Here is a 16,054-nt window from a genome sequence, read left to right as displayed (position 1 = left end):
CTGGACGGACCGAAAGTGTCCAAAACAGACCGAAATACAAAAAGTTTAGGTTTTGGACTTTTTCTTAAATACAGTATAAGCCTTTTTGAGAGCTTTTCTACGATATATCTTAATTGGTACTTATTTTCATTAGTTCCAGAGTTCCAGCCAAATAACATTTTAATTAATGAAATATTTGGATCTTACAAGCGGAAGGCAGATCAGGTCGAATCAGACTTCCATAACCTTTTTTTTTTTTTAAATTAAAATATATTGATTTATTAATAATTATTAATCTCTCATTGTAAAAAAATGGAAAATTGATTCGAAAATAAAACTACCCGTGATTTTTAAACTTTTTTAAAAACCCTCACTCATCCTCTGAAGTAGTACGTTACAGTGGTTCCGGAGTCTAAAAAGAAAGACAGAGAGAGTTATTAGACATGAATCATGTCGGCAGTTGTATGTAAAAAGGTGTTTATATTTATCAAATAAGAATATTTTTTATAATTCGTAACAAAATATAATATCATTTTGTAAAAAAATATGGTGGCTAGAAAACAGGGAACTTTTTCGGACTTCTCCCCCCCCCCCCAAAAAAAAACAATTAATATTTTAACCATCAGCCAAAAATCGATGTATTTATAATATTCAATAAGAATTAGGTGGGAATACGCATGGTTCAAAATAAAAAATCAAAACTGGTAATTTTTCATTTGTCCCCCCAAACCTTTGTAAATTTTTTACCTGAAGATAACTAAAAATAGCAAGAAATATTGATATTAACAACAACCACGTTGGAGAAATAACCCAATAACCAGATATAACCATTTATATTACCATTCTTATAACCATTGGTATTTATTTCTTTTATAAATGTAATCTAAAGAAACTTAACCTACGCTTGCTTCGCTCGCTAACCTTGCTAATTAATAGTATTTTTTTTTTGAATATTTTAAATAATAAATTCAGTAACTATTACAATTATTTATTTTATTTTTTCCCTGACTCCCAGAGCCGGACTCGCATTTAAGCATAAAAACAGCCCTGGGAAGTGCCAACCTTTAACCATAGGAAAGGAGCAGCGCCAGGCCCGGTTACGCCAATCCCAGCCGCCCCAACCCAGTAGCCGGGGCTCGGTTCTTTGATGTCTGGCTTCTAATAGGGGCTCTGCCAGGCAGGGGGGCACCCCTGCCGAGACTTGATATTTTCAGCTTGAGGGGTAAGGAGTCCCCTTGCTACCACATCGCCTCCCATCCGAGCAAGCCCAGACAAACGACGACTCCACAGAGGGCTGTCCCTCAACCCCTCGATCCCGATCTTTCTGCTATCACCCCTGCTACGTATTACGGAGATCAGTGCGTACCAAAGCTCCCTCGTCAGCATCTTTCCTATGATGTTCTCCACATTCAGCGGCCCCACAAGCCGTTCACATACCCGACAGTCATGATTCCTTGATTCCTGACATTCATGATGATGAATCCCTCAACCGCTCTCCAGTTGTCTTCCGAGTTCAACAAATACGCTGTCAGATCTTCCGGTTCTAGACTACTAATCCCAGCACGTCGGCGTGCTCATCCCACTCCGAACAATGGAACAGCGTAGTGACTCCCGTCTGCTAATACCATACAAGTATGACTCAAAATTGCCATGACCTGTGTTACATGATAACTCATGTCACCATGTTTTTTTCTTATTCTACACTACCAGGTCTGGTATTAATCCCCTCGTCCCAGCTGCTTTTTCTCCCATCTTCCATCGTTATTATCAGACACGCAACGTGCCCGATTTAACCAGGGCTATTCCCACCACCGTATCTGTCGATTCGTCCTTTCACCAAAAGATCGATGGGAGGGACTCCTGCGAAGTACGCACACGGCCTCATAAGATTCGGTCCTATATGTAGCAATTACACCAACAGGGATTTTTGGTGTACTCTCTTTAACCATAGAAAATTTCTTTTAATGTTTTCGATAGCTCCCCAAATCGGGACTGCTACAACAGAATGGATGTTAGTGATGCCATGATGGCCTTACGTTTGGACGTCTTCGGAGCCGTGTGTGAGGTCATTAACCGACACAACACAGATAAGGTTCCTTCGGCCCTCTCAGAGATCGCCAGCACATGTTCGCTGAATTCACAAGATTTAACAAGGTGACCCCTAAATGTTTCACCTTGTTAATGGATTGAATGCAACGGTCCCCTACTTTTAACTCGATTGGCTTGACCCTTCTCCTGCCTGTTAAGGTGATATACTGGCAGGAGTAATGGCTATTCTTCAGGGCCGAGTTGCCCCAGTCCTGAATCTTCCATTCAGTTCTTCCATTAATCAGTACCGCCAGGTCATCCGCGTAGGCAACGGTCTTCTTTTGCGGTGGCAATCAGACATCCAAAATTCCGTCGAAAATGATGTTCCAAAGGAGGGGGTCCAACACTGACCCCTGTAGGACCCCCTAGACATCTGGAAACGGAAACCACCCTCCAGCGTCTCAGCAGAAACCCACCTGTTATTCAGATATTTGCTGACCTGTCGTAAAAGGTAACTGCTTATGCCCTTATCCCTTTAGGCTGCCAAAATGGTATTCTACGGTATTGAGCAAAATGCATTCTGGACGTCCAGTAGTACAAGTATCGGAATGCCCCTTGTCCTCCATGTTCCACTTCTGGCCACAGCTGTCCAGCTCACAGTCTTTGAGATGGCCTGTGTGGTTTACCTACTTTTAAAAAATCCGCATTGATCCAAGTGAATGCTAGCTCAAACGTTTAACTCCTCCACAATATGGATCGCCAGTATCCTCTCAACCGCCTTTGCCATATTGTTCAGCAAAAAAATAAAATTAATTTAATAATTGCTGAGTTTATTAAAAATGTACTAATCTAACCAAATTTAACCTGCTACTTTGAGTTATTTATTGCTATTTTTAAACATGCATATTCCCACCTAATTCTTACCGGATATTAAAAATTCATAGATTTTTGGCTCATTGCTTAAAAAATTAAGTGTTTTTTTGGAGGGGGAATTCTGAAAAATAAAACAGAAACAAAGAATTGAATTCAAGTAAGATTCATATGAATGCAAAAAAAAAAAAGATTATAACAAAAACTTATCCTATCCTCATAAAGATCTTTGAAATCAGAAATCAAAATCTGTTTTTTATTGAAATTACTGTGCCTTGTATAATATTAAATAATAATTTTCCTACTTAATTTTAACTTTTTTTTTTAATCAAATATACGAGTAGAGATAATTATAATTACTTCTAAATTTAAAATGTTATATATAATATTTTTTTAATTTCCTTTATTTTAATTATTATTTAATTTCTGTTATAATTTATTAGTCATAATAATTGTTATTAGTCATCATAAGTTCTGCCTTTTCTTTCATATCGATCGGTGAAGACATTTCTTCCTTAGAATCCGACATAATTAACAAGGATACAAGTTACCGGTTGGTGTAATTTCAAATTAAACTGTGCTTACTACTTACTAAATGGATTAGAATCAAAATAAAAAACAGCTGGTAGATTAAACAATTACCCGCTTATGAACGGTCATCGTTTTAAAAGAGTAATCTTTTCATCGGTTGAACACGTGTATCGTAATGACAATCTGATTCATAATTACCCTCATTATGATTTAGGATTCAGCCGCGTAATTCAAACATTAAAATTCAGCCGTAGAGAAAAATACTTTCTTTTTTTTTCTTTTTTTTAACTGACTTTTTACGGGCATCGACTGCTAAGGTCATTAGCCCTCGTCACATTCTTTAAAAGAAATTATTATCTCCATCAGGATCGTCACATGTAAGGGTGTAAAGGGCCCTTACATTTTATTTAAAAACACAAACTTCACAATAAACATTAAAACATGAAAGACAAGGACAATCACAAACACTTACGGGGTGTAAAGGGCCCCAATATTAAAATTTGAGATAGGTTCTCAAAAGACCTTTTTTTTTTGTCTTTTTTTTTTTGTCTTCAGTCATTTGACTGGTTTGATGCAGCTCTCCAAGATTCCCTATCTAGTGCTAGTCGTTTCATTTCAGTATACCCTCTACATCCTACATCCCCAACAATTTGTTTTACATACTCCAAACGTGGCCTGCCTACACAATTTTTCCCTTCTACCTGTCCTTCCAATATTAAAGCGACTATTCCAGGATGCCTTAGTATGTGGCCTATACGTCTGTCTCTTCTTTTAACTATATTTTTCCAAACGCTTCTTTCTTCATCTATTTGCCGCAATACCTCTTCATTTGTCACTTTATCCACCCATCCGATTTTTAACATTCTCCTATAGCACCACATTTCAAAAGCTTCTAATCTTCTCTTCTCAGATACTCCGATCGTCCAAGTTTCACTTCCATATAAAGCGACACTCCAAACATACACTTTCAAAAATCTTTTCCTGACATTTAAATTAATTTTTGATGTAAACAAATTATATTTCTTACTGAAGGCTCGTTTAGCTTGTGCTATTCGGCATTTTATATCGCTCCTGCTTCGTCCATCTTTAGTAATTTTACTTCCCAAATAACAAAATTCTTCTACCTCCATAATCTTTTCTCCTCCTATTTTCACATTCAGCGGTCCATCTTTGTTATTTCTACTACATTTCATTGCTTTTGTTTTTTTCTTGTTTATTTTCATGTGATAGTTCTTGCGTAGGACTTCATCTATGCCGTTCATTGTTTCTTCTAAATCCTTTTTACTCTCGGCTAGAATTACTATATCATCAGCAAATCGTAGCATCTTTATCTTTTCACCTTGTACTGTTACTCCGAATCTAAATTGTTCTTTAACAAAAGAAATTAATTTCATGGTAATTTCAAACGACCATGAAATTAAAATTAAAATTAATCTTATCAATACCATATCTTTCTTTCTTTCTTTCTTCTACGAAGTCTCATTTATAGTTTGTTTAAGCACCCTCGGGGCGACCAGAACCGCTGTTCAGCAGTATATCAGTCGTGCCAGGGTGCCGTGGCAGTTGAATCCTTCTTATATCAGGCCATAGGCATGCACGGCGTACACCCATAGCCTCGCGCCCTCAATCCACCCTTGAGGGTCCCCCATGCCATCATCGGACACACCCCGACTCACTGCTCTTGAATGCAGGTGAGCCAAAATGGCCTAGGCAAGAGGGCTACCTCTTGCCTAACAAAAATACTATTTTTGTTGAAATGATTGTGCATTGTTTAATATTAAATTATAACTTTCGTACTTCATTTTAACTTTATCTATCAAGTATACAATTAGAAATAATTATTATTACTTCCAAATTTAAAATGTTATTTACAATAATTTTTATTTCCCTTATTTTAATTATTATTTAATTTCTGTTATAATTTTTTTTTTAGAATTTCGATACATATTATTCATTTTCTTATAATTATTTCTCTTATTTAACTATATTAAAAATAATTAAAACAGTTTTTATTTATTTTAATTATTCTTCTTGAAATTAAATTTCTTTTACTTTAAAGTAACGAAAAGTTTTAAATAGAAATAGATTTTTTCCTTTTTTATCCTCCTCTTTACTACTCCTGTTATTTTTATTTTTTTTAATGAAATAAGTAAGTTAAGTAGAAAGAACTGGTTAGTTAATCTATGCTATCTCACTACAGGATTCTATTTAGTTCCCTAATTCAAACTAATGAAAACAAGTAACTTACTATAGCGCTAAACATAATGCTTTAGTTGTTAAAGAGTGTAGAAATTTCATTTTTCGTTTAGAACATACAAATAAATTTTTTTTGTTCTTCATTCCAAGTTGTAGAACGCTATGTAGTTTCCTCAATCCATTTATGTTATTATTTATTAAGGATCTTCTTTAAAATCTCAAACCAATCACTATTACCCTTTTTCGAGATGAAACAACCATATCTATATGTAAAAAATATTATTTTTAAAAAAAAACCGAAAACATTTTACGTTAACAAGTTTAAAAAAAATTATTTACTGAATAAATTATATAATTACGTAACAACACACATGAATAAAACTACTAATTTTCAGATGCACTTGAAATTGTTAATTGACTAGTGAATGTGTTTATTTAAGAAAATAATATTATTTATTTTGCCCTTATTTTACAAAGTCTTTTGGACTTTTTAGATGAAAAATCTTCAAGAATTATTAATTGATTTTGTGTGAAATAAAATTAAACCTATTTGAAGAATTTGAATAAAATACTCTGCTCATTATTATTTATTTATTTATTTTTTTGCCGGAGACACTCCTTAAACTCGGAGTATTTTATACCAACCAGATTAGGATTGCTATTGTTGACTAAGTGCCTTCCGGGCAACATGGCAGGTGTCAATTATCACGCTCCTTTGCATTAGCGCGTGGGTCTTCCACTGGATCTACAGTTTTTCAAGACTGTTGTGCAAAGTAGATGATATTATTTCCTCCGCAGATATAATTATAGGAATTATATAAACTTCTTTCTAATTCCACATTTCTTTAATTTCAAAAGCAAGATCCGTATATTTCTGCAGCTTCTCATTGCGTTTAGTGTTGATGTTGTTACTTGATGGGATAGCTACGTCTATTAGGTAATTTACTTTTTTCAATTTTTGGTCAACTACTACCATATCTGGCTTATTACAGTTGATGGGTTTTCCTGTTACAATTCCTTGGTTCCAGAAAAATGTTGCGTTGTTCTCCAAAAAGGAGGCTGGCTCATAAGTATAGTATAGTCCTTTTTGAAACTCTAACTTGTATCTATCGCAAAGTTCTATGTGTACAATTTTTGCCACGTTGTTGTGCCTCCTGGTGTACTCCGTCGGAGCTAGAATCGGACAGGAGGTGATTATATGGTCTATTGTTTCATTGTGTTGCATACATAGCCTACATTTGTTGTTATTTTCTATAAGAAAAACTATCTTAAAATTTCTCGTTACTACTACTTAATCTTGTATCCTACATATAAACCCCTCCGTCTCGGAATGTAACTTTCCTTGCACAGGCCAATTATTTGAATCTGCTTTGTCGACTTCTTCCTGGTCTAGACGGTGCCTATATCTCCCATGCAGCTCTTTCCTTCCCCGATCTAGAATTTTATCTGCATCGCTCTCTTTCTTGTGTTCTATGTTATTAGTCCTGTTGGCTAGGTTTAATGGCGTATAGTTTTGGTCTGCCGCTACGATGGATTGATAGAAGGGGTATTGCCTGCTATGGAAGTAATCCCTTAACGTTCTGGCCGTGGCATAAATTTTTAATATCGAGTACCACCTTCCCTTCTCTGAAGCGTGAATCTTTCTTTTGACGAGTGGATGTAGTGGGACTTTTCTTAGTAGAATATTTTTCTATTTTATTATTATTATTATTATTAAATATATATAAAATACTAACCTGTATTTCTATATAAAAATAAAGTGAGAATGAATTTTCAAGACAGAAAATGTTGACTGTTAGATCATATATTGATAGCTATAAATACTGAAATATTTACAGTCAGTATATAGTAAATGAAAAATGTTTACATCTATAACTGTAGAAAAATATTCACAAGATAATCACTTATTCAAAAAAATAAGAATATCGCGTGTTTTTCAAGCCGATATTTAATAACAGAACTGTTTTTGTGTAATTCATTACGATTATTATCAAGGTTTATTCAAACGATTTTTATTCTTTCATTGTCAATTTTAATAAATTGTCGAAAGTTAACAGATTTTTGCATCAGTTTATTCGTATTTAAAATGGAATTTAAATATTTTACTTGACAGAACCAATAATACACTGTTAATGGATTTATTTTTTGGTTTGACGAATTAATTCAACACAGAAGGTTATAGAGAAGCTTGTAAGTGAGAATATGGGAATGGAATTTTGTAGCATATCAAAGAGTGCTATAATTGACGGTGATTTGAACCCGGGACCCCCCCCCCCACCACCGGGATGAAAGACCGAATGCTACCACTGCCCCACAAAAATTTGCAAAAATCGTTTTTAAAATAATATTAATTAAATATTTAAATGATCAAAATAGATTCTATAACGTATTTAAAAAATTATTTTTTGTCATTTATCTAGTGTGTATTTTAGTTCAAATATATAATATTTTTATTTCATGCCGTAATTATACTTAAATATAAGTAACAGATTTTAAACTCTTCTACTTTAATTATACTTATTTTTACTTATAAATACATTTAGTTTTTTTTTTTTTAATTATAGTGTATTAATTTATGCTTTCATTAAGCTTTTACAACAGTTTCCCTTGATCCATCAAAAAAAAAAAGAAACAGCATTTTTTTCCACCTTGCCCCCAGCCCAAAAAAAAGCAAAACAAAGCACAGCCCAGGGGGTTATCTACTCAAACGGGCCTCCCCGTCCGTCGGTCTTAAGTCTAGTCCGATAGGTCAGCCCACCGGTTAGGTTCTTTTCATTGCCTGCCTCTACCCCTAGGGCGGGGTATCATCCATGCCTGAATATGTGGTTCCTGGACTCCACCCCAGAAGCCGGGACTCGGTCTTCATGCCAATACCTCTAGTGAGAACACCCTGTGCAGGGTACTCACTAACACTATGCACAGGGTGTTGGTGAGTAACACCCACTAACACCCTTAACTTACACCGGTTCTCACGGGTCCCAGAACTAACACCGGTTCTCGGTATTTTTCGGGAAGGAATGAGAGAACCGTCTTCCTTCATGACGGCGGCTCGGAAGTAGGAAAGAACCTGTCAAAAGGTTTTTATTTTTATTTTTCTTGGCATTTCTCCCGCCACCACCCCATTCGGTCGCTCTAAAACATAAAACCGAATGTCTCTGCCACAAACGGTAACCGAGCCTCGACAGTTTTTATTTTTTATTTTTTTTAACCTTTGTGGTCTGCTTAAAGAGGATGCTTAACACTACTTTACTACAAACTTCACTTATCTTAAATGTAATAATTAATGACGAAGACTAATATTTTATTTTGAGAAATAGAAATATTATTTTGCAAAGAAAATAGTAGACTATTTCTATTCAAAAAGTAATATCAGTATATAATTTTTGTAATGGTTATTAAAAAAAAATCGATACATAAATATATTTTCTACTGAGCAAATTCCATTCTGTAATTTAAAAGGATAAACATAAAATTGAGTAGTGGATGTAGTCGAGCTGAAGAAAGTTTAATACATCTATTCTTTTCATCATCAGATCAAACGCACTGATATATCAAACTAACTCTTTTACTCCTTCTGTTTCGAAGAAGCTCGTTGGCCATTTCAAATCAATTAATCCAATAAGACGAAGGGACGTGTCATCGTGTAGTGTAATTTATAGCGGTGCCGTCTCCTGCAAGTTAATCATGCTGAGTATGTGACGTTATCCACCAATTAATTAAATTTAATCGTGTTACGTACATAATATAAACGTTTTACAAGTGTTTTAATATAACTATCAGAATAGAATGTTACACATTTTTTTTTGCTAGTTTTATCGCTATAAATTTAAAAACTGTCAATGTTGTGGCTGAAATTTCACGAAAATTAAATAGAAGTTATTATGTAACTCCTCCAGAATAGGAAATAATGAAAATGAATAATATTGACATTTCGTCCTTATTTTTTATTATTTTTTTGGTTTTTTTAAGAAAATTATGTTTATTTTTCATAATAAAGCGATTTATTATGCTTTAAAATCACCGGTAATGATATAAAGCGGCTAATGTACCTGTTCCAAGACATCGGCATACTACTGTCATGATGTATATGGTAGATAAATAATCCATGAATATATATTTATCTAGATAAAAGAATACTCCTTGGATTTAAAGAAAGAACTACCTGCACGCATCATGAGAGATCTTGGTAAAACTTTAATCAGAGTATCGCTAAAATGCACAAAAATAATTTTAAATAAAATAATAATAATAATAATAATAAACAAAATTTAAGTAGTTGTTAATTATTAAGTTCATGCTAAAATTTAAAAATAATAATACGAGGTGTGTGAGAAAAGTAATGAGATTGGTAACACTGCGAGCGATCTGGCAACGCTGTGTCTACCGGTCTGTGCTAGACCGGTTTGTTCATCCCTTCCACATGCTCAGTACGAGTTTCAACTCCGTTCAGCCAACACATTATATTCTACAGCGCTATCGGTGAAGTTGTGTTATGTAAATGGAGCATCGGAATTTAGAGCGACGTTGTGCATTCAAGTTTTGCGACTTGGGGAATCCGCGAGTGTGACCTTTGAAAAGTTGAAACAGGCCTATGGGGAACATTGCTTATCAAGAGCACACGTTTTTCGCTTGCACAAATCATTTTTGGAAGGCCAAGAACACGTTGAAGATCAACCTCGCTCAACCTTCAACTTCAAAATCTGACAAAATCGTTGAGCGTGTGAGGGTTCTTGTAAGATCAGACCGTGAGAAAGCCGTACCAGTTGAAGCCTTCCAACGCTGCTACTAAGAGTGGGAACAACGACTCGGCCGGTGTATAGCTGCCCAAGGGAACTACTTTGATATTGTTGTTTGAAAAAATAAAAACTTTGGTAAGTAAAAAGTCAGTTTCATTACTTTTCTCACACACCTCGTATAAACGGATTTTTCCTCGGGATGCTTTTGAAAGATACTGATTATCTAATAACAATAATTCACTCAACAATAAAGACGTCAAAACCAACATAAAATGTTAAATTGAAAAATTACAGAAATTGCATCACGAATAGTAAAATCACACATATATATAGATTGTTTTAATTTTTTATATTTTGATTAAGAGCATAACAACAGTTTAATTATATTTCTTTTTTTTTCACAGCTTGTAAGCAGATGGAATTTGGTGTTCAAGCAATATTTGGACCTAGTGATCCTTTACTTGGTGCACACATTCAATCCATTTGCGAAGCTTTAGACGTGCCCCATGTGGAAGCTAGAATTGATTTTGAACCGAGTTTTAAAGAGTTCTCTATCAATTTACATCCATCTCAAGAACATATGAATCATGCCTTTAAAGATGTCATCTCTTTTCTCAATTGGACCAAAGTTGCTATAGTCTACGAGGAAGATTACGGTAAGACTACTTTGTTTAATGTAATTTATTACGTACAGTTATAATTTTATGGATGCTTCATTTATTACGTACAAAAGCAAAAGAGCGTTTTGCGGAATATATAGTAGTTTCGTATATTTAACTTTAATATGGTAGTTCTGGAAGATTATTTTATTTATTTATATTCAAGTTTAATAATATGTAAAAATATTTGACACCTAAATATATATTTAATTGCAACCAGTAAAATAACGCTATAATGTTTTTATTGTAAACAGTATAATTTTCTAATAGTTTATATCACTATTATTTAACGCAAAAGAAAAAGCTAATTCTTTGAGAGTAATTCAGAATAAAAAGACTGAATTTTATACCATATTCTTTATCCTTTTCTATCTTACTGTTACCAGTTTCAATTAATCTGAAGAAAACCTATCAAAATTACAGTAAATTATGCGTAAAATACATTTCCTTTTTTCCTGTTTGTTTTTTTCTAAATTCGAGTTTTTCAACCGTTTTAATAAATATTTTTCTTTCCTTCACAATTTTTTTCCATACCGTTGAATGAAAACCTTACCTATAAATGTTGTTAGATCACATTTTATGAATGAAAAATTATCTAATATTCTTGAGAGACGAAATAGCACTCTTTGTTTTAATTTTCCAGTATACTAAAACCAACCGTTGGAAAACTTAAGAAATAATTAAATGTCAGAAAAAGCTCGGTTCTTAAAAATATCTTAATAGTAACTTTTATGTAATATTTTAATGAATTCATGTAAAATGTCAATTTCAGTGAGAAAAAAACAGACGGAAAAATATTTTGCCGTTCAATTTTTCGTGTTCTAACAGCTTTTCTTCAAATAGATTGTAACTGTCAAAAGTAATGCACAGTAAAAAAAATTTAATAAATAAAATTTTTATTACTCCTATTATCAAACGATTAGTAATAAAGAAATTATTAAAGAAAAGTTTTTTTCATTTGCCATACCCTATAATTTAAAAATTGATTAATTTTAACCCCTACTAAAAAAAAAAATTGTATGATTGAATATCACGGCCACTGTAATTTAAATCTGTCTTCAATAAGGTCTAAATCGTAAACCGATTTATAGATGCTTGGTATTTCCTGATTCAACCCGATAGATGAGAATTTGCCTTTAGGAACTTGTAGTTCTTCTTGATAATTTTCAATTTAAGACGTAAAAGAAATTTTAATTTCTGCATTTGTTTAAGCTGACCAACACAAAACCAATGATCTGGAATATTCTGCTCTCATGTGGCAAAAATGCATCAATTTATCAAGAGATTGTGAACAGAAAAACAGTAACTAGCACTGCAGTTCTTTCTTCGCGGTAAACGTTCATTATCGTCGATCATTTTTTATTTATTTTTTGTTATTCAGCGGGTTGTAGGATCGTTCTGTGTCTATGGACAGGTTGCCGGGGCCTTTAGATCCAGTTCACGGGTGGTATCATATGGTAGAGAGCTGCCTGTAAAACTCTTGCAAGGATTATGTATTCCGTCTAGTAGTATAACACAATAAGCCTAGTAACAAAAATACCTATCGAGAAAATCAGGGGTTCCGAATATTTTATAAATTGCTTTTTACCTTTAGCGTTTATGCAATCTCACCACATTTAAACGAAAAACCAGGTTTTAAAAATTTCTTCAATGATAATATAGTTAAGTAACTTCTAGACAACAAAAAATGTAAGTGGAAATTACTTGCGATCAAAGAATTTATCACAAACATTTTTTATCGGCTCAATTATTAATCAAATTGGTGACAAAGAAACAGCCCTTTATATTTTAAACACGGTAGGATAAACTATATTATTTATTAATTTTGTTATCTTTTTGGATATTACGAATATTCATATATCATATCTCTTGCTCATAATCGATTCACATGCAATAGGTGTTCTCTTTTATTTTTTACAAAATTGGTTGTACTATAAATTTGTAAACAATGTTTTACGGTTAAATTTAATATAAAAAATGCGCAAGAATATTTTCCATAAGATTTTATAACATTTTAACGCCAAATTTAAAGAAAATTTGAATAGTTTTTAATTCTTACTGAAAAAAGGAAGACCGTTTTTTAAAAATGAAATTACTGAACGTAATTTAAACATGTGTTTGTCTTGGGTAGCACTACGAGCTAACGCTTGAGAAGGCTAATATAGTTCACTACCTCTTTTCTTTTTCCTGTTTAGCCTCCGGTAATTACCTTTCAGATAATACTTCAGAGGATGATATGTATGAGTGTAAATGAAGTGTAGTCTTCTACATTCTCAGTTCGACCATACTTGAGATGTGTGGTTAATTGAAACCCAACCACCAAAGAACACCGGTATCCACGATCTAGCATACAAATCCGTGTAAAAATAGCTGACTTCACTAGGACTTGAACGCTGGAACTCTCGACTTCCAAATCAGTTGATTTGGGAAGACGCGTTCACCACTAGACCAACCCGGTGGGTAAAAATTCGCTACCTGGCCGGAGTATAACTTGTTTCTAAATATTATTTCCGAACCAAAAATCTTTTTTCGGGTCGTATTAGACACGTATTTGATCGTGTGTAAACTTCTTTTTTATTTCTAATGATTTTTTTTATTAATGTTAATTTTAAATAGATTACTTAAATTATATTATTCTTTTTTAATGTTTTTATACTACGTAATTAAATTATACAGCGTAGTTAAAATTTCTCTCATACTTGTGTATTCTGTGACCTGATGCATACTGAATTGGCAGGATGATTGCATCACCTTTCCTAAAAATAAATCTGCTTCTTCAATCCGAAGATATACCTAGGTAAACAAATAACGCTACCACTTATATTTTCTGTTATCGTGATGTTACTAAAATATATTATCATCGAAAAAATTTGTAAAATCTGCCCTTTCGTTTAAAGATGACAAGATGAAAACGCTTAAGGTAAATAATAGTTTATAAAATATTTAGAAGCCCTGATTTACTCGATAGGTATTTTAGTTACTAGGCTTATTGTTATACTATTAGATTTTTTTGTCTTCAGTTATTTGACTGGTTTGATGCACCACTCCAAGATCCCCTCTCTAGTGCTAGTCGTTTCATTTCGGTATAGCCCTACATCCTAAATCCCTAATAATTTGTTTTACGTATACCAAACGTTGCCTGCCTGCACAACTGTCTCCAGTATTAAAGCGACTACTCCAGGATGCCTTAGTATGTGGCCTATAAGTCTGTCTCTTCTTTTAACTATATTTTTCAAAATGATTATTTCTTCATCTATTTGCCACAACAGCTTTACATTTTGCACTTTAACCACCCATCTTATTTTTAACATTCTCCTATAGAACCGCATTTCAAAAGCGTCTAATCTTTTCTTCTCAGGTACTTCGATCGTCCAACTTTCACTTCCATATAAAGCTACGATCCAAATATATACCTTCACAAATATTTTCCTGACGTTTAAACTAATTTTTGATGTAAACAAGTATATTTCTGACTGAAGGCTCGTTTCGCCTGTGCTATCCGGCATTTTATATCGGTCCTGCTTCGTCCATCTTTAGTAATTCTAATTCCCAAATAACAAAAGTCTTCTACCTTCCTATTTCCTATTTTTACATTCCTATTTTATCCTATTATTACCTATTATCCTATTATTTACCTATTATCCTATTTTTACTCCTATTTTCTCTTCCTATTTTTACATTCGGTGGTCCATCTTCGTTATTTCTACTGGATTTACTACTAGATAAAAAATAAATAACAGATTATTTAATAAAGCAATAAAAAAATATTATTATTAAGTTTACAATCCTGATCTTTCTTGGCGGATTATTAGCGTTTCGATCTTTCCTGGGTTCGAATCCCGGTCAGGAATCTCGTTTTTCACACGCTAAAAAATTCATTATAATCTATCGGTAACTGTATTGTTACGGTATAAATAAATAAATAACAATATGAATTTCTGTAAATTATCTCACGGTCAATTTTATTCAATGTTTTTAAGCTTACAGAATTTTTTTATTTATTTTTGCACTCATTAAAACAAAATTGAAATATATGAAAAAGAAGAGGGGGAAAAACTCTGACTTTCTAGTTAACCTTCAAAAATAATATCATTGTTCATTAATTGTTTTTGTCTAATAAAAATACTTAATCTATTCCATGAATGCACCATTTTAATTTAGTAAATGTTGTATTTAATGATAGTAAATATCGAGTGGGATTCTGATTCGTTATCTTTTGTTAGTTTCTTTTTTCAATAATCAATTTTCAACATCGTGAAGTTTTTAATTTATAGTGGTAAAAAATGAATAATGTAATAATATCATTTTTAAAGTGAATGAAATGGTTACACAGTTAATTTAATATATAGTTAAACATATAAGTCATTAAGAAAGAAAAAGTTTTGTTTATTTATTTAATTAATTAAATAACTTATGTATAATATTCCGATCAGAAATTCTACAACTATTAATAACATCGTTATTAAATTATTACGTTACGGCTTGTTAATATAGTTAAAAGTAGGTGGTAAACTAAGCACTTAATTAACCGTAACTTGATTTTAACATAAGGTCGACATAATTTATATAATTCATATAATAAATTTCAAGCGGATAAAAGGTTGGAACGATCAATACAATTATTACTAATAAAGCTTTCTGTAGAACACTTCGTTCAATATTTACCCGGTGCGGTTTACACTTATTTTTTTTTACAATAGGTCATTGTGGACGAAGTCAATACACATAACCGTATTCATACGTTTTACTGTTGACGTAATCACGACTCATTCCCCACGTAGAATAATGTAAAAAAAAAATTCAAGAAAATTCACTATTTTTATCAAACCTCCATACCTCACTCTTTTAATATAAAAAAGAATTTATATTTGAAATAAAATGAAAAAAAAAACTTTATTGCTACGCTCTAATTATTCTTTTTGTAAAATCTGTATATAAATATTTTTTAGTTCAAAATTAAAAAGCAAAATAAATGAAATTTTCACTTCAGCAGTTCGATTAATATTAGTTTTTAATTGAAATTTACCAAAATACTGATCATATATACGTTATATA

The 16,054-nt window shown here is 32.7% G+C and overlaps 1 protein-coding gene across 1 annotated transcript in view; it reads left to right on the top strand.

Moving 5' to 3' along the window:
- Nucleotides 1–16,054, top strand: part of LOC142321310 (glutamate receptor ionotropic, kainate 2) — a 520,894-nt gene that overhangs the window by 155,958 nt on the left and 348,882 nt on the right. Inside the window, exon 3 of the mRNA XM_075359304.1 lies at nt 10,745–10,996. Coding sequence (XP_075215419.1) covers nt 10,745–10,996 — 252 coding nt within the window. The remainder of the gene's footprint in view (nt 1–10,744; nt 10,997–16,054) is intronic.

The sequence above is a fragment of the Lycorma delicatula genome, chromosome 3, assembly GCF_047948215.1.
Source record: "Lycorma delicatula isolate Av1 chromosome 3, ASM4794821v1, whole genome shotgun sequence".
Lineage (NCBI taxonomy): Eukaryota > Metazoa > Arthropoda > Insecta > Hemiptera > Fulgoridae > Lycorma > Lycorma delicatula.
The sequence above is the reverse complement of the archived record's forward strand: the minus strand, read 5'-3'. Positions and strand labels throughout refer to the sequence as shown.